The 25212-nt window shown below is 38.5% G+C and overlaps 1 protein-coding gene and 1 long non-coding RNA gene across 2 annotated transcripts in view; one reads left to right on the top strand and one right to left on the bottom strand.

The window, feature by feature from the left end:
• Positions 1-6418, bottom strand: part of LOC132641350 (uncharacterized) — an 11249-nt gene extending 4831 nt beyond the window's left edge. The window contains exon 1 of the long non-coding RNA XR_009582821.1: positions 5834-6418. This is a non-coding gene — a long non-coding RNA (uncharacterized LOC132641350). The remainder of the gene's footprint in view (positions 1-5833) is intronic.
• A 4565-nt stretch (positions 6419-10983) lies between these two features.
• On the top strand, positions 10984-21547 carry LOC132639718 (uncharacterized). Its single transcript, XM_060356148.1, has 4 exons — positions 10984-11361; positions 11489-12160; positions 12278-12631; positions 21167-21547. The coding sequence occupies exons 1-4, from the start codon at positions 10984-10986 to the stop codon at positions 21545-21547; spliced, it is 1785 nt and encodes a 594-aa protein (XP_060212131.1).
• Positions 21548-25212: the final 3665 nt, after the last annotated feature.

The raw sequence follows: 25212 nt of genomic DNA, 5'->3' as shown, positions 1-25212 counted from the left end.
GTGAGTCCCTATATCCTTGTGGTTAGTGGAGAACAGCCATCGGACCGGATTTGTCGTAAAATGGAGATTATTTCGTTTCCTTCCTTATCAGAGAGGGGCCCGCGGGGCTTATTTATTGAAAAAGGGGGAGTGAGGGGGGGGGGGGGGGAAGGAAGAATGGAAAGCCCGAACTTTATTGATGGGCCATTTTGATCCCCTTTTCCTCTCATCCTCCCCCGGTTCTGGTTCAGGAAAGGGTCAACGCAAGGATCTTATTTCGTTAATTAATTCTTATTTGGTCAATATCTCCTTTCTAATAAACTAAAAATAAAATAAGTGAAACTGCTCTTCAGTCTTCTCAGCAGCCAGGGTTCTCTTTTCCTATTCCTCTTCAACCGTCTCCATTGTTCTCATCATATTTTATGCAAAAAAATACAATCATTTATTACTGAGTGTATCTTCAGCAAATAAAGGTAATATACTTGTACAACACGTATTTCACTCCCCCTGACGAAGACCAAAATTCAGATGTCGGAGTCTTCGCATTCAAATCTTGAATATCATCTTTTCAAGAGTTGATGTTGGCAAAGATTTGGTGAACAAATCTGCAGGATTGTCACTAGAACGAATTTGTTGTACATCAATATCACCATTCTTCTGGAGATCATGTGTGAAGAATAACTTCGGTGAAATGTGCTTCGTTCTATCTCCTTTTATGAAGCCTCGTTTTAATTGAGCTATGCATGCAGCATTGTCTTCATATAATATCGTGGATATTTTTGCATCACACTTCAAGCCACATCTTTCTCTGATGAAATGTATCACTGATCTCAACCGCACGCATTCTCTACTTGCTTCATGAATAGCTATTATCTCAGCATGATTCGAAGAAGTGGCAACAATGGACTGATTTGTAAATCGCCATGATATAGCAGTACCTCCGCATGTAAACAGATAGCCTGTTTGAGATTGAGCTTTATGTGGATTAGATAAATAACCTGCATCTGCATAACCAACAAGATCTGCACTACCATTGTTAGCATAAAACAGACCCATATCGTTAGTTCCCTTCAGATATCGCAATTTATGCTTAACTCCGTTCCAATGTCTTCGTGTAGGATAAGAGTTATATCTTGCAAGCAAATTAACAGAGAACGCTATGTCAGGTCTTATAGCGTTAGCAAGATACATAAGTGCACCAATTGCACTAAGATATGGTACTTCAGGACCAAGAAGCTCTTCATTTTCTTCCTGGGGTTGGAACGGATATTTACTCACTTCAAGTGAGCGAACAGCCATTGGAGTACTTAACGGATGCATATTGTCCATGTAAAATCGTTTTAAAACTTTTTCGGTATAAGTAGATTGATGGATAAAGATCTCGTTTGCTAAATGTTCAACTTGCAAACCAAGACAAAGTTTTGTTTTTTCGAGATCTTTCATCTCAAATTCTTTCTTTAAATACTTAATTGCCTTTTGGAGCTCTTCTGGAGTTCCAATTAGGTTTATGTCATCAACATAAACAGCAAGTATAACGAACCCTGATTTTGTTTTCTTAATAAAAACGCATGGACAAATGACATCATTTATATATCCTTCATTTATCAAGTACTCACTTAGGCGATTATACCACATGCGCCCTGGTTGTTTTAAACCATATAATGATCTTTGTAATCTGATTGAATATATCTCCCGAGTCTTTGAACTAATAACTTCAGGCATTTTAAATCCTTCAGGAATTTTCATATAGATTTCATTATCAAGTGAACCATAAAGATATGTTGTAATCACATCCATCAGATGTATTTCAAGGTTTTCATATACAGCTAAGCTGATGAGATATCGAAATGTTATGACATCCATAACGGGTGAATATGTTTCTTTATAGTCGATACCGGGTCTTTGAGAGAATCCTTGTGCAACAAGGCGGGCCTTGTATCTCACAATTTCATTTCTCTCATTCCTTTTCCGCACAAAGACCCATTTGTGGCCAACTGGTTTTACGCCATTAGGCGTTTGGACTACCGGTCCAAACACCTCACGTTTGGCAAGTGAATTCAATTCTGATTGAACTGCCTCTTGCCATTTTGGATAATTAAATCTTCATCGACATTCTTCGACAGATTGAGGTTCCTTATCCTCAATGTCTTTCATAATATTCAGTGCAACATTATATGCAAAAAAATTATCCACCATAATCTTTGATCGATTCAAATCTATCTCATCACCAGAAGAACTTAATGATAGTTCTTTACTCACTTGTGTCTCGGGTTCCCTGATATCTTCAGGAGTATTAGGATTAATCAGATCTTGAATATATTCATGATATTCTTTCATAGTGTCATTCTGATCATTTTTCGTGTTTTTTTTTCTAGGATTTTTATCATTAGAACCCGATGGCCTACCACGCTTCAGGCGTGTATGAGATTCAGAGGCTATGACACGTCCCTTTGGGACATCAATTCGGATAGCCACATTCTCTGCAGGGATATGTGACTTAGTTATTCTTTTAAAATCAGTAAATGTGTCTGGCATTTGATTTGCTATTTTCTGCAAGTGAATGATCTTATGGATCTCCTGTTCACATATAGGGGCACGTGGATCAAAATGAGATAGTGATGAAACTGTCCACGCAATTTCTCTTTTAATTTCTTTTCCGTCTCCCCCTAATTGTGGGAAGTTTATTTCATCAAATCGACAATCTGCAAATCGTGCAATGAATAAAACACCTGTTAATGGCTTAAGATAGTGAGTAATAGAGGGTGATTCAAACCCAACATATATTCCTAACCTTCTTTGGGGGCCTATCTTAGTGCGCTGTGGTGGTGCTACCGGCACATATACAGCACAACCAAAAATTCGGAGATGAGCAATATTTGGTTCATGACCAAATACTAATTGTGATAGGGAGTATTTATTATAATGAGTCGGTCTGAGACGAATAAGAAATGTTGCATGTAAGATAGCATGACCCCAAACGTTAGTGGGCAACCTTGTTTTCATCAGTAGTGGTCTTGCTATCAATTGTAGTCGTTTAATAAATGACTCAGCAAGGCCATTTTGGGTATGAACATGAGCTACAGGATTTTCAACTTTTATCCCAACTGACAAACAATAATCATAAAAAAATTGAGACGTAAATTCTCCGGCATTATCGAGGCGTATAGCCTTAATGGGATCCGGAAACTGTGCCCTTAAGCGTATTATTTGTGCCAATAATTTCGCAAACTCCAGGTTGCGAGATGATAAGAGGCACACATGAGACCATCTTGAAGATGCGTCTGTTAGGACCATAAAATATCTGAATGACCTACAAGGTGGATGAATAGGTCCATATATATCCCCATGTATACGCTCTTGAAAGACAGTGGATTCAATGTCAACTTTCATTAGAGATGACTTAGCTATCAATTTACCCTGATAACAAGCGGCACATGAAAATTCACCTCTTTCAAGAATCTTCAGGTTCTTAAGTGGATGCCCATTTGAATTTTCAATAATTCGTCTCATCATTATTGATCCAGGGTGACCTATTCGGTCATGCCAAAGCACAAAAGTACTTGAATCATTAAACTTCTGGTTTACGATCCTGTGTGCTTCAATTGTACTAATTTCTGCATAATACAGGCCAGAAGACAAAGTTGGTAATTTCTCCAAAACAAATTTCTGGCCGAAGACATTCTTTGTAATGACAAGATATTCATCATTTATTTCGTTTAATGTCTCAACATGATACCCATTGCGGCGGATATCTTTGAAACTTAACAAGTCTGTTAGGGATTTAGAAGAGAATAATGCATCTTCTATAACAAGTTTCGTCCCCTTAGGCAGAAATTCAGTAGCTCTTCCGGAGCCTTCAATCAATTTCGAATTGCCAGAAATTGTACTAACATTTCCCCTTTTTCTACACAAGTGAGAAAAGTATTTCTCATCTTTGAATATGGCATGCATTGTTCCACTATCAATCACACAAATATCTTCATGATTGGTCATTGATCCAAACAAAATTTGACGAATTTCCATATATTCTTCAAAATGAAAGAATAGACAAAGAGAACATTAAAGTAGATATTATTATTAAACAAAGCATTACACAAACTTTATTTACATAACTATGGAAACATAACTATTATAGCTAATAGTAACAACATGGATGAAAATATCTAAATTATTACAGATCCATCACCGATCATATGATCTATTTTTTCTTAAGGGAATTCAAAGAAATCTACTACATCTAGATGCATGGGCTCAACATTATCTTCAGAAATAAAATTTTCTTCAGCATTCTTTTCTGCCTTTTTTAGAGAGGCTTGATACAGCTCAACTAGGTGCTTTGGCGTACGATAGGTACGTGACCAATGCCCCTTTCCTCCACATCAGAAGCATTTATTTTCTGAATTTTTCTTTTGCACAGCTTTATGTTTTTCATCCTTCTTTTTACACTGCTGGTGGTGAAGGGTATTATTTGGTGCAAGACGAGAATCATGATTAAAATTCCTTCCTCGGCCACGGCCATGACCGCGACTGGGGCCACGACCTCTTCCACGCCTAGAATGGCGAAAATTTGCCTCATTTACTTCAGGGAATGGGGTAGTACCAGTAGGTCGGATTTCATGATTTTTCATTAATAGTTCATTATGTCGTTCGGCCACTAGAAGATGTGAAATTAGTTTAGAATATTTCTTGAACCTCATCTCTCGGTATTGCTGCTGTAGGAGCATACCCGAGGCGGGAAAAGTGGAGAATGTTTTCTCCAGCATATCATGCTCAATAATATTTTCATCACATACTTTCAACTGAGAAATAATTTTAAACATTGCAAAATTATACGCACAAATAGATTTAAAATCTTGTAGCCTTAAATGGAACCAATCAAAACGTGCTTGTGGAAGTATGACCATCTTCAGGTGGTCATATCTATCTTTCAAATTATTCCACAGAGTAAGAGGATCTTTAACAATGAGATATTCCATTTTCAAGCCCTCATCAAGGTGATGGCGGAGGAATATCATTGCCTTTGCACGGTATTGATTTGATGCCTAATTTTTATCTTTGATGGTGTCTGCCAGACCCATCGCATCAAGGTGAATCTCGGCATCGACAACCCAAGATAGATAGCTATTGCCTGATATATCCAAGGCTACAAATTCACGTTTAGAGAGATTTGCCATTAATTAAGGAAAAGAGAGTCAATACCTTCGAGGCTTTTAAAGTATTTGCTCGAGATGACAGAGTCTCGTGCTGATAACGTGTTATAAAATAAAAACTATAAAGTAAATACACCAAAACAAGCGTATAGAAAGAGACTGATATATTATTCAACTTTGAACTGATATACAAAAATATATATGAACATCCTATTTATAGAGGAGGAGTAACTTGGTGGCCAAGTAACTAACTTGGTCACCAAGCTACTTAAACGAATTCTGCATGTTGACTTGGTTTCCAAGTTAAAGTTGGTTTCCACGTGAACTGGTCTCCAAGTTAAACTTGGCTTTCACGTAGTTAATGGACAACCATTAATAATATTTACAACATCAACAACTTTTTTCTCTCACAATAGTTTACAAAAGGCCAAATACGTAGACAAACCCCTTAAACTTGATAAACAAGGACGGACCTTTAGTTGGCACCAGCCAAATAGAAATTGTCGCAACCAAGAAAAATTAAAGCATAAAAGGTGTTCAATAGTTGAGCAAAAAGAAATTAAATTGAAATTGTAAATACATAACCCGATTGAAAAGAGAATCAAAGTTGTCAACACATAACCCCCATAAAACATTGACCTAGGGCTTACAAATCTGAAAAGTCTACACAAATCAAGCAAATAATAATAAATTTTAGCAATTACCGTCAAAGAAGGTTGTTGCTATTGTTGGTTTTGCTTGAAGATGCACAATTTTTCCGATGAAAAACTATGGCAAGAAAGCTTAAAGAGCAATACATGGTGAGTTCTCTGTAGAAGGGAAGAGATTTTATGAGGGTAAGTTTGACATATACGGTAGTTGGGTCATTTAATTTGGTTTGCTGGCTAAAATAAATGGGGGTTGTTTTTATAAAAGTAAAACGGAAAAGGGCTAAATATACCCCTGTACTATTGGAAAATGGTCAAATATACCCCTCGTTATACTTTAGGTTCAAATATATCCCTACCGTTATACTTTGAGCACAAATATACCCTTCCACTGTTAAAGTTGACTAAGGTGGACATCTAATACTACGTGGCACTAACATTTGATGAGGTGGATGCCATGTGGCATGCCACCTCATAACTTCTAACCCATTTTACTCCTCCCCTCTTCCACCACTAAAATTTTCTCCCTCTCCACCACCATTGCCATCATTACCGCCACTAATGTTGGTTTGCTGTACAAGAATATACTTGAAGGATCGACAGATGAATCGAGGCTAATCTGTAATTTGGGAGGTGTATTGGTATAAATTCTACCATAAATTGTTTTGTGGCTAGCTGTCGAATTGAGTTCATCCATCGGAAATTCTTGGACAATACTTCAATATTTCCGCAAGTTAGCCGTCGGAACGCATGTCGCATCGAAATTTTTCTTGCAGCTTGCATCAGAAATTCTTTATTTCTTTAAGATAATGTAAGCTTCTTTGGCAACAACGCTGCACAAGTGCCTATACCAGGCACGCCTAAACAACAAACAAAAGGCACGCGTGTCAACCAAAAGCAACAACCCTGGACAATTGCCGTCATGGGTAAGTTAGTCATTCCACCATTTTTCGCGACATATTTATTTTTCTGTCTTGCTTTTTTGTCTTATTTGGGGGTTTGAAGCAGAAGGACCAAACAAATATAATCTTAATTTTAATTTTGCATTCTATTATTTTGGCAACCTGCTTTAGATCAATCCCTCTTTAGATTTGTATGTTTTTGAAAATTAATTTTTTATCTCAGCTGCAAAAAGAATTTCTTCGTTGACAATAGTCCTAACATAAAATGGGTGTTAAGCGTAATTTTTGGAATTAAAACGCTAAGAGAAAGGTCCGGAGAAAACGAACGACAAGGGAAAATAATGTCTACACTACTATTTTTGGGTGAAGACACGCTACTATCTAATTGGAGCCCGGCACTTTTGTAGCCCAAAAAAAATTTGGAACCAAACTAACTCATTAAAAAAAAAAAAATCAAAGTAGGTTTCACGCACATAATCTATGCGTGAAAGGGCCAAAGTGTACATTTACACTTTGGTCTAGAGCCTGTTTGGATGGGCTTAAAAAAAACAGCTTATAAGTCAAAAAAAAAAAATAAGTTGGGGTAGGCCAACTTATTTGTTTTGGCTTATAAGTTGTTTTCAGCTTATAAGCTACTTTAGATAAGCTAAGCCAAACTGACCCAATTATTTTTTTTGGGCTGATTTTAAGCACAAAATGACTTTAAGCTGGCCAGCCAAACACTCAAAAAAGTTGAAAACAACTTATAAGTTGTTTTCAGCAACTTATAAGCCAATCCAAATGGGCTCCTAATCTGCGCGTGAAACCCCTAACAAAAACCCTCCCATTTCCAGCATACTCTTCTCTTTCATTTCCTCCATTTTCACCCTTTCAACACACTTTTGCACTCCCAAAAACATGTCTCAAAGTTTTGAAAATTCAAAGTTTGCTATACAACCCGATATTTGTGAATGCAGTTATTACTGTAAACTAAAAATATCAAAGACCCAAAATAATTGGGGTCGCCGTTTTTGACGTTGTAAAGTGCCCGAAGTAAGTGTTTTTTCATTTTTTAGTATTTTTTTTTTTACGTTATCCATATATTTTACTTTTAAAAACTAATTTTCTCATAATGTTTATAGGATATGGGCGGTTGCAAACACTTTCGGTGGGAAGATAGCATTCACGTGGATAAGACAGTGGCGGCAAAGTTTAAAAATCCACTTTTTGATAGAGATACCGCGACTTCACGTATCTCTAGAGATACCGCTAAGTTGGACTTGCAATTTAAGCTTGTGGAAGCTGAAGAAAAAATTGAACTTTTGGAGGTCTTACTCACCAGTTCCCCAAAAAAATGAATTTTGCTGAAGGCTAAACTTAGAGACGCTCAACACAAGAAAATAGCTTTGAAAGAAAAATTGTGGAAGATTATTTGTGCTATCTTGTTGTTGTTCATTATTTATATGTATTTTGTTTATTAAGTTTAATATTTATATGGATTATGTTTTTTACTAGTTGTACCTTTTCCCTATAACATAATCCGCACCCTTTATGTACTAATTTATTTGCGTTTCTTTGTTAAATTGTCAATTAATAATGGACTTTAATAATAAACTTTGAAGAATTAAAAACATGCCAAACTAATTCAAATTTATGACTTCATCATAAAATAAAAATACAAATTAACAGCCTTAGTCCGAAACTTAAATGACCCATCATCTAAGACAGTGAGCCTAAATAAACCCTAACCGTCATCAGAATAGAAGTCCTCAATATCGTCCTCAGAACGATATTGGCAGTCTCTTAACACACATCTTTTTTCAGGAAATGTTAGTTCTCTATTAGTTAATGATGCTTATTCTTCGGCCAACTTTAGCATGTAAAATCTACAACGTCTTGCCAGCATTATGTTGTTTTCTTTTCTAATCCTTTGTACGACAAGCTCACAAGTTGCTGGACCTACTCAAGGCATGGTTATTGAGTACCTTGTTGGGATTGGAGTGTTGAGATTTTCCAAGTCACGAACAAGACGTTCTCATTCAGCAATCCGATGTGACCATTCTCGCGTAAACCGCAATAATATTCTCACGGATCTGAATATTTCACACTGCAGAAATCATCATTACGCTCTATAAGAAGGTGGGGATTTAGCTCGCTAGTTTGAAATCACTGGTATCACTCAAAAAACTGCTATGATTTGAACTATCATCATCACTGCTATTTGGTTCTTTTGGAAGGAGTAAAGACCAAGCTGAGTTTCTACTACTCGACATTGAATACGTTGTAGTCTAATAACAAAAAAAAATGGCTACTTATATAGTTGCAAACCCCCAAGTAGACAAAGAAAAGAAAAGTATATGAGATACACAAATGACAATTCTAAAGAGTACCTAATTTGATTAGGAACAATCAACATTGTAAAACCTAACCCATGCACTACAAACCCTAACCCTAGCAATATTTGCCGTTAAAATGGCCACCATGGCCGGCGGCCAGCCTCCTCTGGGGACTAGTCAGTCATTGAATTTGTCTTCCACTTCAGAGTTTCCTTTGTTGAATACTCAGAATACCACACCACTGACAACTGTTCAGGATAACACTCAAAATCCTTTACTATTGAAGGATCTTATTCAACCTACTATCCATGTTGATCCTATTGAACAAAAGCCTGTTACATATGTTAATGAGATCCCTAGTGTTCAATGGATTGAGAAGGAAGTTACAAGGATGAACCTTATTGAAGATTTGCAATATGCTGTTGTAGGAAAATTCTCTTATGGATGGCCGAAAATTGAAGAACTGAGGACTGCAATACCATCTCAGTATGGTATCAAGGGACAATGCAGGATTGGAGTTTTTAGATTTCGACATGTGTTAATACGACTCTCATCCAAGGAGTACTTTATAAATCTTACATCTAAAGGATCGTATTTCATCAATTCGAGAGATGGTTATTATTATCAAATGAGGCCTTTAATGTATGATCCTAATTTCACAATTGAGGAAGAGACTACAAAAGTTATGGCATGGATATCTTTCCCCAATCTTTTACCCACATATTTTGTAAAGGAATCTCTATTTTCCTTGGCTTCAGCAGTTGGTAAACCATTACACTTGGATTTGGCTACAATTAACAAAACTCGTCCTAGTTGTACTAGGGTTAAGGTTCTTGTGGATTTAAAAGATGATCTACCCAAGTCTATTCAAATGATTATTGTAAATGAAGATACTGGAAAGGAGAAAATTGTACCAGTGACTATTAGGTATGATCATTTACCTAAATATTGTTTTGAATGTAGATTGCAAGGACACGATGAGAAAGAATGTAGAATTTTAAATCCTGAACTCATAGTGGATAAGGAGGGGAAAGATAATGGGACAGCAAAAGATCGCAAGGAAGAAACTTCAACAAAGGGTAACAAGTCTGAGGAAGCAGTCAATACAAAAGCCACTGAGAAAAGGGAGAATCAACGTCAAGGAAACAGGAAAAACAATCCTGTTAAAATTCTGAAAAGTGGAAAAGTGGTTGGAAATTGGCAAACTTGGAATGCTAAGAAGGATAACAGAATCAATGCTGAGGAGACACAAAAGGGGAAAGAGATTATTGCACCTGAAAATCAATTAAGTAATTTCATTCAAACTCAAAACAAGTTTGATGCTTTGGATATTGAGGGGTATGATGAGGACAAGGAAGAACAAACAAAAGCCAATGAAGGAATATAGAGAAAAACTGGAGTTAACAAGAAAAATGCAGAGGATACAACAACTGTTAGTAAAAGCACTAGTGCAGCAATGAAAAAATAGGAAAAGAATTCAACAAATGCAAAGGGTTCTGGAGAAGGGGAGAAACTGACTAAATGGGATGATAGGGTGGAGGAGCCTGAAGGTACTGAAGATGTGCAGATAGAGGAAAGCACTTCACATGGAGAATCTTCCAATGAACATAATGATTTACCTGTTGAGCAGCTGATAGAGGATAAAATTGCATAGCAGAGGGAGGAAGCTACAAAGGAGATTTCCACATGTGAATCTTCTTCAAAGGGTTCAGACAGCAAAGAGGATCAACCTGGAGAGCACAGTCTAAAGATTAGTACAGGAAGAAATCAAACACATGAGAGAAAACCACCAAATGAAGAAGCTGAGATACAAAGAAACAATGCAGAGGAATTTATAGCAAAGGATGCTGCAAATACAAAGGTGCAACAGAGAAATCATGAGGCAGTCATGGAAGATACTACTAATAAGGAGGCAATCATGCTAGATGCTACCAAATAATACAACTCAGAAACCATACAGTTAAATATAAATGGGGGAGGGCAAGAGCATATGAGGATTGACTTAAATGAAAAGATTGTTGATAGTTCTTCATTTTCAGAGTTGCTGGTTCATGCTGAAAAGAAGAATCAAATACCTGCAGTTAAAAATCAGAATCAGTTAGCTATACAGTCCAAGATACCACATCCTAACTCTAATCTTCAGGACATTGTATCTCACAAAGTATCTCAAATTGAAATTCAAGAAGTTTCAAAGGGAATTCAGCAGGTAGAGGAGAATAAAGGAATGGAAGACAGAGGCAACAACATCCATAAAGTAGCTAAAGAAGCTGGTTTATCACCAAAGGCTCTAGCTAAGAGTGGAAAGAAACAAAAAGTTCAGGAGGTCACTCAGACCAAGAGAACTTCAAAGAGGACAGCTTCTTCAAAGGTTAAATGATGATTAAAGCCTTAATTTGGAATATTAGGTCTGTTAATACTCAACAGGCTTTTCAGAGGCTCATAAACTTACAAAATCAACTCAAATGTTTTATAATTGCTCTATGGAACCTTTTCAGGACTGTAGATATTTGCAAAAATACAAAAGGAGACTTGGCATAGAGGCTGCTATTTCTAATACGAATGATAAGATTTGTGTTTTTGTGGAGGCTACAGTACAATGGGAAGTCTTAATGGATGAAGATCAACAGATCACCTTGAAGATTCATCACCAAGACATAGAGAAAGATATCATAGTTTCTTTTGTTTATGCCAAGTGTGATGAGGGAGAGAGACTAGCATTGTGGGATGACATGTATCAAATTGCAAGTTCCATGAACTTGCCATGGATGATAGGAGAAGATTTTAATGTTATTCTATCAGAAGAGGAGAAACTTGGGGGTACACCTGTAACTCTGAATGAATGTGAGGATTTTGCATTTTGTGTAAATTCTTATGACTTATTTGACATGGGATTTAAAGGAAGTCCATACACTTGGTGGAATGGTAGAGCAGCAGAAGACTATATTTTTAAAAGATTGGACATAATAATGGTAAATTCCCAATATCGGGAAGTATTTTCTCAAATTGAAGTGGAACATTTAACTAGAACTGGATCTGATCATTCCCCTATGTTATTATCTTGTGGAGAAGCAACTATCAACCTGAAGAAACCTTTTAGGTTTTTGAATTTCTGGACTCAACATGAGTCTTTTCAGGAGGTGGTCAAGCAGCACTGGCAGACAGGATTTGTGAGTACACCTTTCTTGGCATTTAAGCAGAGGTTGAATAATCTTAAAATGGCATTATCTAAATGGAGTAGAGAGACTTATGGGGATATTTTCAAGAAATTATCAATTAGGGAATAGGTGGTTAAGGTGAAGGAACAATTGTTTGAAGAAGACCCTAGCATAATCAATATAGTTGTGCTTCAAAAGGCACAAGCAGAATTGAAGAAGTACTTAAATATTGAAGAGCAGTATTGGAAGCAGAAGGCTGGGGTTACTTGGTTCATTGAAGGAGACAGAAATACTAATTTTTTCCATAATCATGTTAATGGCAAGAGGAAAAAATTACATTTGAACAGAATTCAGAATGATAATGGGGTGTGGCTGGAAACAGTGGATCAAATTTTGAAGGAAGCAGTCAAGTTTTTCAGATATCAGTTCACACAAGAGGGAGATACTCAAGATTTTGAAATCCTCCAACATGTCCCTGCAATGGTAACACATGAAAAAAATATTGCATTATGTTCTTACCCTACTATAGAAGAAGTCAAAAGGGCAGTTTTTGCTATGAGGGGATGTCACGCCCCGAACCTGGGTCTGGACGTAACACGGCACCCGGTGCCTGACTGTATGTGACCGAGCGAACCAACTGGCTGGCTGAATCAACATGTGATACCAAAACATAACTAATTTATAAAATAAAACTAACACATGCTGATTAACTAAAAGTCTCACTGAAATATCATAATGCGGAAATACTTAGACAATCTGAAATATATCTGACAGTAGCCGGCATGGCTAAACCAAAACGATTGAACAACTGCCAACAAGGCTAACATAATAAATATCTGACTGTCTGGGCTGTGTCTATGAAGCCTCTAAGAGTACTGAATGATAGAGCTGTCTATAAACTGAAATAACTGGATAGCTGACAATGCCTCGAAGGAAGGTGGGGCTCACCAGTAGCTGATACTTGCACTCCTAATTAGCTGGGTCGTCAACCTGTGTATCGTTACCTGCATCGTGAGATGCAGGCCCCCAAGAAATAAAAAGGGACATCAGTACATTTGAATTGTACTGGTATGTAAAGCAACTGAAGCAATAAAATACTGGAACTGAAACTGAAAACTGAAAACTGAAACTGAACTAAACAGGAAAGCAAGAAGCTGAAGTACTCCCTGTTCTGGATGAAGAATCACCTGTAAAACTGTAAATATAACTGTGGCCTGGGGCCCAAATAATGTGCACAAAAACTGTGGCCTCTGGCCCAAGAAATACGTATGCATAAACTGTGGCCTAGGGCCCAAAAGTACAGATACAGGTGTTCAACATTGATATTTTACAAAACTGAGACTGGCTATAGCTGATAGCATGATATCTGTTTCTGATTCTGGGACTCTTGCAGTTAACTGGTTATACACTGACTGAGACTCATGTGATAATAATGCATACGTCTATAAGGATTACATGCTGGGTTCATGATGTTCAAAGTGACAACCATGAACGAATTCTGTAACTGCAACCCTAGAAGATAACAGTTCTATATCATTTCATGAAACTAGAGTTAACTATATTCTGAGTCAAATTTCTAACAAGTATGAAGAATGAGGCGTAGGGAGAATCATGAACATTCCCTAACGTAGATAGTTAGCCTCACATACCTCAATTCCAGCCTTTGAGCGTAATACAATGTTCGTCAACCCTCTCAACTTTGATCTATATCAATACAAGTCAAAGGGATTCTATATTAGCAATAATATTCATGCTTTGGTCATCTAAGCATTTTATCAAACACTTGGTGGGCATGAAGCTCCACAACCTTCATTAATGGTGTTTTCTTCACCCAATCCCATTCTATTACTTCTAGATGATTCTACAATCTCAATTAGATGTAATTAACATCATTCTTCATCACTCATATGAATACAACAAATCCCAAGTCAACAATCCAACAACCCTAGCATAGTTCATATAATTCCCTTCATCAAACCCAATTATTATTCTCCCAAGAATACATCAACACTTTAATCATCATGAGAAAGTCATGAAACTTACCTTAGATAGTGGTTGAACAAGTCTTGAGTGGAGTTACTCCGTTAGCACCAAAACCCTACTTCACTTCCCTTGGGTTTTCTTGAATTAGATGAACTTTGGCTAGGTTTCATACATTTGGGTTCATGGATTTGGTGTTATTGATCATGGATTTCCCTTGAATTTTCTTGTGGATGAAATGTTGAGAGGGTTCTAGAGGGTTTTCGGACCAAAAATGGTGAGAAAATGGGTTAAAAACGAAGTTGGGTCTATATATAATTGTCCAGAAGGTTCGGAACTGGCACAACATGCGACACCATATGCGAGTCGCATGTCGAACATGCGAGTCGCATGTTGTGTCGCAAATCATGCCAGCAGCCTAACTCTCACTGGCACAACATGCGACACCAAATGCGAGTCGCATGTTGAACATGCGACACCAAATGCGAGTCGCATGTTGAACATGCGAGTCGCATGTTGCGCCAGAACGTGATGAACTATCTGCGGTAAAATGGCCATAACTTTTGATCCAGATATGCTGTGAGGGCCCACGACCTATGGTTGGAAAGCTCTTTCAATTATCTACAACTTTCATCCTGTGGTGTTTTTCCCAAATTCCAACTTTATAATAGCGTTTTGGCCCCTTAAAATCAGAACATCCGAAAATGTTTTCCTTAACTCGCCCTTTTGGATGGCTTATGCCCATATTTGGCTTATGGGTCTTTCTTGAAACTTACTTAACACTTCATTACCAATATAAGGGACATTATAACTCTTCTCCAAAATTTCATTAAGCCATCATTAATTCGATACTCGAAATCCTTTCCCGATACACAACATATACCTTGCTTTCCTTAACAACTTTTGTCTCCTACCTCCAATATCTTTGAAACCTCATTTAGAATCATTAAATAGTATTCCTTACTTATCGAAACATCATATGCATCATGCCCTTCGTCAGTCAATTCACTGTGCATGAACAGACAAAGTGACGAGGTGTTACAATATCTCCCCCTTGGGATCATTCGTCCTCGAATGATAACCATTCGGGATTCTACAAAAATTTCGCCAAACGGTGAACTTCCTTCGTCATAACTCTCTTATCCACGTCCACGTGGGCTAAACTTCCCATGGAACGCCGACTAAGAGCATCAGCTACAACATTCGCTTTCCCCGGATGATAAAGAATATCCACATCATAATCCTTAAGCAATTCGAGCCATCTTCTCTGCCTAAGATTCAACTCTCTTTGCTTGAAAATATATTGCAGGCTTTTATGATCGGTGAAAATATCCACATGTACTCCATATAAGTAGTGCCGCCATATCTTGAGTGCAAAAATCACAGCTGCTAACTCTAAGTCATGGGTTGGATAATTCTTCTCATGAGTCTTAAGCTGTCTGGACGCATAAGCAACAACCTTACCATGCTGCATCAAAACACATCCGAGACCAACTCCCGAAGCATCGCAATAGACAACGAATCCCTCGGTTCCCTCTGGTAGCGTCAAAACTGGAGCAGAAGTCAATCTCTCCTTCAAATCTTTGAAACTCTGTTCACATACCTCTGACCATTGGAATTTGACTTTCTTCTGAGTCAGCTTAGTCAGCGGAGCTGAGATAGAGGAAAATCCCTCAACAAAACGCCTATAATAACCTGCCAGACCCAAGAAACTTCTGATGTCTGTTGCTGAGGTGGGTCTGGGCCAGTTCTTGACAGCGTCAATTTTCCGAAGGTCCACCTTAATACCTTCACCTGAAATTACATGGCCTAGGAATGCCACTGACTTGAGCCAAAACTCGCACTTTGAGAATTTTGCATAAAGCTCACGATCCTTGAGAGTCTGCAGCACTATTCTGAGATGCTCTGCATGATCTGTCTCACTACGGGAATACACCAATATGTCATCAATAAACACAATGACGAATAAATCAAGATAAGGCTTGAATACTCTGTTCATAAGATCCATGAAAGCTGCTGGTGCATTCGTCAACCCAAACGACATGACAAGAAATTCAAAATGACCATAACGGGTTCTGAAAGCGGTCTTCGGAATGTCAACTTCCTTAACCTTTAACTGATGGTAGCCTGATCTGAGGTCAATCTTGGAATAACACTGAGCACCCTGAAGTTGATCAAATAGGTCGTCTATTCTGGGAAGAGGATACCTATTTTTAATGGTGACTTTGTTCAACTGACGGTAGTCTATACACATACGCAAGGATCCATCCTTCTTTCGGACAAACAAGACCGGTGCGCCCCAAGGTGAGACACTTGGCCTTATAAATCCCTTATCAAGAAGATCCTTCAACTGAACTTTTAACTCCTTTAACTCTGCTGGGGCCATCCTATACGGTGGAATAGATATCGGTTTAGTGCTGGGAAGTAGGTCAATTCCAAAATCAATTTCCCTATCGGGAGGGACTCCGGGTAGGTCATCTGGAAATACTTCTGGAAATTCACTGACAACTGGCACTGACTGAAGAGCTGGAGTCTGGGCATCTGCATCCCTGACTCGAACTAAGTGATAAATACACCCCTTGGAGATCATCTTTCTGGCTCTAAGGTAGGAAATAAATCTACCCCTAGGTGCTACAGAATTACCTTTCCATTCTATAAGTTCATCGGGAAAATCAAATGTCACAGTTTTGGTTCTACAACCCACAGAGGCATAACAGGACTCTAACCAATCCATACCCATAATTACGTCAAAATCTACCATCTCCAATTCTATTAAGTTTGCTGTGGTGCTGCGATGGTAGATTAACACTGGACAACCTCTATAGATACGCCTAGCTATAACTGATTCCCCAACCGGTGTGGATACCTCGAAAGGTTCTTGCAACTTTTCGGGTTCTATCCCAAATTTCTTAGCAATATACGGGGTTACATAAGATAGAGTGGATCCTGGGTCCATAAGAGCGAATACATCGAAGGTGAAGACTGTTAGCATACCTGTGACAACATCTCCACGAGCCTCTGTATCCTGGCGACCTGACAGTGCATACAGACGATTCTGACCACCACTCGTATTACCGGGCTTTGGTGCTCCGCGCCCCTGCTGGGCTTGGAAATTTCGCGGAGTTGCTGAATTTGTGGACTGAGCTGCATTATTGTTACCTCCGGTATTCCGTCTTGCGGACGGACAATCCCGCAGAAAATGACCCGGCTGACCACACCCAAAACAACCATCCATGCCCAAACGGCATACTCCTGAATGTTTCTTACCACAAGTGTTGCATGTAGGGTGTTGAAAACCACGGTTGGTCACGCTGGCCTGTGAATGTGAGCGTGTCGTTCCGAAGTTCCGATCTTTCTGGTTAAACTTGGACTTTTGAAATGGAGCACTAGCTGTTGAGGGAGTAGGTCTTGATGACCTATTCTTAAAAAACTGACGGTTGCCATCACCTTGAGATCCCCCATGACTGAAATTACCAGCAGACTTAGCCCTCTTACTAAACTCTCTATCTTTTTGCTTCTGTAGGGCTTCTTCTTCTTCCTTCATTCTTGTCTCGTTACCTTGCACGAATGCCAGTATCTTAGAAATAGTCATCTTGTTGTTCTGAGCAACTGCGTTGGCATCCCTGTGCAACTCGGGTTTAAGCCCAAGTACAAATCTCCTAACCACGACTCTCATATCAGGAACCATGTGAGGAGCATGTCTGGACAATGACACGAACTTGAGGTAATAGTCCTGAACAGTCATGTCCTTTTGCCTTAGATTCTCAAACTCTATAGCCTTGGCTTCTCTAACTTCAATTGGCATGAAGTGTTCAATAAAAACGTCCGCAAATTCGTCCCAAGTAGCAGAAGGTGCATCCTCCCCTCGGGATTGTTCCCATGTCTCATACCAAATATGGGCCACATCTTGCAGCTGGAAAGCCCCGAATTCTGCTGCCTCTGTATCAGTAGCATGCATCACACGAAATATTTTCTGGAGTCCGTCAATGAAATTTTGGGGGTCTTCCTCCTTCTGTAACCCTGTGAACACTGGCGGCTTCATCCGCATAAACTCCTGAGTCCTAGAACTGTTTGACCCACTACTAGCGCCTGAGCTAGGGGCTGTTTCCTGTCGCTGGGCCTGATTTGCCAAAATTTGAGTGAGCAGCTGAATAGCTCCTCTAACATCTGCATCAGAAGTATTGGAAGGCGTAGCAGCGACATTAGCTGTGGCGGCTGCCTGGGCCTGAGTGCCCCCTTCTGTTGCTGCATCAACGGTAGCCCTCTGGCTAGTAGTCGTATTTTTTTTGTTGTACTTCCTTTTTGGAGCCATTTCTGAAATACGTAATTCGCACGAGTTAGAAGAATACCTAAAAACATTACTCTATCTTGCACGATCTAGAGTATGAAAGAAGTGAAACAAATCCTGAATGTCTTGGTGGTCAACTGTTTATATGTGTGGGGCCCTCACACATATAAAAGAGACCCCACTAGAAACGGCTTCATAGACTCCCTAAGAAACTTGAACCTAGGGCTCTGATACCAAGCTTTGTCACGCCCCGAACCTGGGTCTGGACGTAACACGGCACCCGGTGCCTGACTGTATGTGACCGAGCGAACCAACTGGCTGGCTGAATCAACATGTGATACCAAAACATAACTAATTTATAAAATAAAACTAACACATGCTGATTAACTAAAAGTCTCACTGAAATATCATAATGCGGAAATACTTAGACAATCTGAAATATATCTGACAGTAGCCGGCATGGCTAAACCAAAACGATTGAACAACTGCCAACAAGGCTAACATAATAAATATCTGACTGTCTGGGCTGTGTCTATGAAGCCTCTAAGAGTACTGAATGATAGAGCTGTCTATAAACTGAAATAACTGGATAGCTGACAATGCCTCGAAGGAAGGTGGGGCTCACCAGTAGCTGATACTTGCACTCCTAATTAGCTGGGTCGTCAACCTGTGTATCGTTACCTGCATCGTGAGATGCAGGCCCCCAAGAAATAAAAAGGGACATCAGTACATTTGAATTGTACTGGTATGTAAAGCAACTGAAGCAATAAAATACTGGAACTGAAACTGAAATCTGAAAACTGAAACTGAACTAAACAGGAAAGCAAGAAGCTGAAGTACTCCCTGTTCTGGATGAAGAATCACCTGTAAAACTGTAAATATAACTGTGGCCTGGGGCCCAAATAATGTGCACAAAAACTGTGGCCTCTGGCCCAAGAAATACGTATGCATAAACTGTGGCCTAGGGCCCAAAAGTACAGATACAGGTGTTCAACATTGATATTTTACAAAACTGAGACTGGCTATAGCTGATAGCATGATATCTGTTTCTGATTCTGGGACTCTTGCAGTTAACTGGTTATACACTGACTGAGACTCATGTGATAATAATGCATACGTCTATAAGGATTACATGCTGGGTTCATGATGTTCAAAGTGACAACCATGAACGAATTCTGTAACTGCAACCCTAGAAGATAACAGTTCTATATCATTTCATGAAACTAGAGTTAACTATATTCTGAGTCAAATTTCTAACAAGTATGAAGAATGAGGCGTAGGGAGAATCATGAACATTCCCTAACGTAGATAGTTAGCCTCACATACCTCAATTCCAGCCTTTGAGCGTAATACAATGTTCGTCAACCCTCTCAACTTTGATCTATATCAATACAAGTCAAAGGGATTCTATATTAGCAATAATATTCATGCTTTGGTCATCTAAGCATTTTATCAAACACTTGGTGGGCATGAAGCTCCACAACCTTCATTAATGGTGTTTTCTTCACCCAATCCCATTCTATTACTTCTAGATGATTCTACAATCTCAATTAGATGTAATTAACATCATTCTTCATCACTCATATGAATACAACAAATCCCAAGTCAACAATCCAACAACCCTAGCATAGTTCATATAATTCCCTTCATCAAACCCAATTATTATTCTCCCAAGAATACATCAACACTTTAATCATCATGAGAAAGTCATGAAACTTACCTTAGATAGTGGTTGAACAAGTCTTGAGTGGAGTTACTCCGTTAGCACCAAAACCCTACTTCACTTCCCTTGGGTTTTCTTGAATTAGATGAACTTTGGCTAGGTTTCATACATTTGGGTTCATGGATTTGGTGTTATTGATCATGGATTTCCCTTGAATTTTCTTGTGGATGAAATGTTGAGAGGGTTCTAGAGGGTTTTCGGACCAAAAATGGTGAGAAAATGGGTTAAAAACGAAGTTGGGTCTATATATAATTGTCCAGAAGGTTCGGAACTGGCACAACATGCGACACCATATGCGAGTCGCATGTCGAACATGCGAGTCGCATGTTGTGTCGCAAATCATGCCAGCACCCTAACTCTCACTGGCACAACATGCGACACCAAATGCGAGTCGCATGTTGAACATGCGACACCAAATGCGAGTCGCATGTTGAACATGCGAGTCGCATGTTGCGCCAGAACGTGATGAACTATCTGCGGTAAAATGGCCATAACTTTTGATCCCGATATGCTGTGAGGGCCCACGACCTATGGTTGGAAAGCTCTTTCAATTATCTACAACTTTCATCCTGTGGTGTTTTTCCCAAATTCCAACTTTATAATAGCGTTTTGGCCCCTTAAAATCAGAACATCCGAAAACGTTTTCCTTAACTAGCCCTTTTGGATGGCTTATGCCCATATTTGGCTTATGGGTCTTTCTTGAAACTTACTTAACACTTCATTACCAATATAAGGGACATTATAACTCTTCTCCAAAATTTCATTAAGCCATCATTAATTCGATACTCGAAATCCTTTCCCGATACACAACATATACCTTGCTTTCCTTAACAACTTTTGTCTCCTACCTCCAATATCTTTGAAACCTCATTTAGAATCATTAAATATTATTCCTTACTTATCGAAACATCATATGCATCATGCCCTTCGTCAGTCAATTCACTGTGCATGAACAGACAAAGTGACGAGGTGTTACAGGGGAGACAGTGCTTGTGGACCCGATGGCTTCACAGGCTTATTCTATCAGCATTGTTGGGATATTGGAGGTAATGATGTTCATGCTGTAGTTTTGGCTTTCTTTGATGGTAAAGAACTTCCTAAATCCATCACCCATACAAACCTGGTTCTAATTCCTAAGAAACAGTCTGTGCGAACATTCTCAGATATGAGACCTATCAGCTTGTCTAATTTCATTAATAAGGTGATTTCAAGGGCCATACATGACAGATTGGAAAGCATTATCCCTTCATTGATATCTTCAAATCAATCAGGCTTTGTAAAAGGTAGGAGCATATTTGAGAATATATTACTCACTCAGGAGATAGTCTCAGATATCAGGATAAGGGGAAAGCCTGCAAATGTGGTTATTAAATTGGATATGGCCAAGACTTATGACAGAGTTTCTTAGAAATATTTAATGCATGTTTTAAGGAAGATGGGTTTTGCAGAGCATCTTATTAATCTTATCAGGAGGTCGATAGATAACAATTGGTATTTTGTGCTACTAAATGGGAAAGCTACTGGTTTTTTTCACTCTTCAAGAGGAGTGAAACAAGGGGATCCTCTATCTCCAGCATTATTTCTACTATCAGCAGAGGTACTTTCATGGGCTCTAAATGATTTATTTAATGATGATAAGTACATTGGGTATGGTATGCCAAAGTGGTCAAATCCTCTGAATCACCTAGCTTATGCTGATGATACAATTATTTTTGTTTCTGCTAATCCTTATTCCCTTGGGAGAATCATACAGATTCTGAAGAAGTATGAACAGACTTCTGGGCAGCTAATTAATAATTCAAAGAGTTCATTCAATATGTATTCTAAGGTGGGTAGTAATTTATTTCAGTCAGTGGAGGACATCACTGGTTTTACAAAGGGGCAATTCCCTTTCACTTATCTAGGGTGCCCTATTTGTCATTCTAGGAAAAAGAAAATTTATTATACTGACCTTTTCAAGAAAGTGAAAGGAAAATTACATTCTTGGAAAGGAAAGTTACTTTTTTTTGGAGGAAAAGCTATACTGATCAACAGTGTACTTCAAAGCATGCCAATTCATCTCCTTTCAGTGATTACACCCCTTAAATGTGTAATTAAGGAACTACATAGGATCTTTGCTAGATTCTTTTGGAGTAGTAAGGAAGAGGGAAGGAGTAGACATTGGGTATCTTAGAAGGATGTATGTCTTCCAACTCAGGAAGGTGGTTTAGGATTTAAATCTCTCTTTGATGTGTCTATTGCTTTATTTGCTAAGTTATGGTGGAGATTTAGAACCACATCTTCTGTGTGGGCAAACTACATGTGGAATAAGTATTGCAAGAAAGAGATGCCTACATTGGTTCAATGGAAATGGGGGACACAAGTTAGGAAGAAAATGCTTTAAATAAGGGAAGCAATAGAGCATGAGATATGGTGGCAGATTAAGGGAGGTACTTCTAATATTTGGTTTGAGAATTGAACTAAAGTGGGTGATCTACACTTTGTAGTTCCTATTGATTACCCCTTGAATGAAGATCTAGAAGATGTGGCAGAGCTTATAGAGGAGGGAGTTTGGAAAGATCAACTGCTTAGTCAGTCCTTTCCAACAGATATAGTGGAGCACATCAAAGAAGAAGTTCATATAGGGGAGCTGGAAGGAAATTGGGACAGACCTTGGTGGATGCCTACTAGTACAGGAAAATTTTCTGTAAATAGTGCATGGCACATTTTGAGAAAGAGGAAGCAGGAAAAAGAAAATTTCAAACAATTGTGGATTAAGGGGGTGCCTTTCAAAATATCATTCTTTCTATGGAGGTTATGGAAATCTATCTTACCTACAGATGATGCACTAAGGAGGATAAGAATTCCTGCGGTTTTAAGATGTTATTGCTGTACTATCCCACAACAGGAGGATATCCAACATCTATTCTTAACTAGTCAGTTTGCTACTGCTGTGTGGAATGTGTTTAAACAAGCAGTTGGAATTCAAATGAATCTTATTCAAATTCATCAGGTTATCAGAACTTGGTGGAATATTGAGTGTGCAGAGAAATTCAAGCCTATTTTACATGTTGTGCCTGCTATAATCACATGGCAGTTGTGGAAGAGAAGAAACACTATTAAACATGGAGGACATGTGAGTTTTAATAGAGTTGTGCATGAGATTAATAAGAACCTGTACTATCTAACAAGAAGTAGTTATCCATGGCTGAATAACATTCCTTTTCTCTGGCCTGAGCTGGTGCTATTTTTAGAAAGATACAAGCCTATTTTAATTACCAAGACTGTTTATTGGAAGTCGCCTGATGAGAGATGGTATAAATGCAATACAAATGGAGCTTTTAAGGGCAATCCTGGGCCTAGTTCTTATGGGTTTTGTGTGAAAGATTGGCATGGAAATTTGATATATGTTGAATGTAAGGAATTGGGGATTAATTCTAATGTGGTTGCTGAAGAAAAAGCAATGATGGAGGGTCTGATATATTGTATGAATCAGGAACTACATCCTTTGATATTGGAAACTGATTCTTTACTAATGAAGAATGTGGTTGATGGAGTATGGAAGATACCATAGTGTGTCATCACATAGGTGGAGACAATTAGAAGAATGAAGGCTGAGCTTAATGTGATAATACAACATGTGTACAGAGAGGGAAATACTTTAGCGGATTTTTTAACTAACCTAGCTTTTGATTTTGCAGGTACACTAAGATTCAACTCATTTGTTGAATTACCTAGTGCGGGAAGGAAGATTCTAAATCTGGATAAGCATTAAGTCCCTAATCTCAGGATCAGAAATGCCAAAACTACAGGAAATATTACAGTACCTTGACTTTGTGACACATTTATTGACAATACTTCTAATGGTGGTATTAGCATTAGCTCATCCTATTGAAGCTGAGTTAATAAGGGTGAAGCAGGGGCAAGGTACAGTCATGTATATCATAGAAACTCTGGGCAAAGAATAATCACTGAGGTAATTAACTCTCTAATTTCTGGGTATGTTGTACACTACTAAGCTAGTGATTAGACTCTAAAAATTACTCTTACTGGGTAATAGAAGAGATTTAGTCGTAGCTAATGAGTAACATATACTAGGAGATTATAGAGTTAAATAACAGTACTCATGATATTCGCTTTAATTCCAAGACTCAACTGAGTTTGGATTATTGAGAAATTTGAAAGACATCAGCACAAAAATCAAATCAATATACAAGACAAATTGACACACTCCGAACATATAACAGCCGAAATAGCTTCAAATCGGAGAAACAACTAGCAGGTAGCAGACATAGCATGCTTTCTTTACTCATATGAAGGAAAATCAAAGATTGGGAGCACTTGTTACCTGAAGGAAGAAGATCTGGTTGTTCTGAGACCTAACTCTTCAGATATGGATTTGCTGCACTGGTGAGAGCTTTGGGGTGCGAAGATATCGTAAATCCCTATCGAAAAATCAGCTCTTTCAGTCATGGTGGATGTGCAGGGGCTTTACTCCGGTGAAGACACTCTCTTTAGAAATTTCCTAATTGGAGCTGAGAGGGTTATGTGATGTTAGCTGATACTTTTTGTTGTTTTGTTTTGATGGGTTGGACTTGACCCAGCCTTTTGGTGTCCTTTTTCCTGTATTGTTGAACTATTTAATATATTAATAATATCCCTCCACTAAGTACCTACTTAGATTTTTTTTTTTTTAAAAAAAACCCCAAGCACCCTCGGGGGGGGGGGGGGGTCTTTATGACCCTACCTACTTACCTTATTATAAGAAAAATATTAATCTTCATCGGACATTTCACAGTTCGAATCCCACTTGGATCTAAATCTTGTGCTACCATGTATACCATATTCTACTCTATGGTAACGTATTTGCATCCGATTGTTCTCTTCGAGAAAACGATTAAGAGCAAAATTAAACTCTTGTGGAGTTTCACGAGGCATTGACATAACACTTTTTTTGGGCGTTTAAGCCCTACTGGAGCTAACTTTTGCTCCAGTGCTTCAGCCTCCCTAACACGCCAATTCCACTCCTCTCTCATTGTTTTATTTTATTCTCAACTGAATCTTTTGTTAGGGTTATTTGAGTAATGAAAATCA

The sequence above is a fragment of the Lycium barbarum genome, chromosome 5, assembly GCF_019175385.1.
Source record: "Lycium barbarum isolate Lr01 chromosome 5, ASM1917538v2, whole genome shotgun sequence".
Taxonomy (NCBI): domain Eukaryota; kingdom Viridiplantae; phylum Streptophyta; class Magnoliopsida; order Solanales; family Solanaceae; genus Lycium; species Lycium barbarum.
Note: the sequence above shows the minus strand (reverse complement) of the source record. Positions and strands in the feature narration are given on the sequence as shown.

Coding starts and splice junctions, on each gene's coding strand:
- LOC132639718 (XM_060356148.1), top strand. CDS start 10,984: ATGAGGATTGACTTAAATGAAAAGATTGTTGATAGTTCTTCATTTTCA. Junction 11,362..11,488: donor AGAGGACAGCTTCTTCAAAG/GTTAAATGATGA, acceptor GAACCTTTTCAG/GACTGTAGATATTTGCAAAA. Junction 12,632..21,166: donor TCCAACATGTCCCTGCAATG/GTAACACATGAA, acceptor TTATTCTATCAG/CATTGTTGGGATATTGGAGG.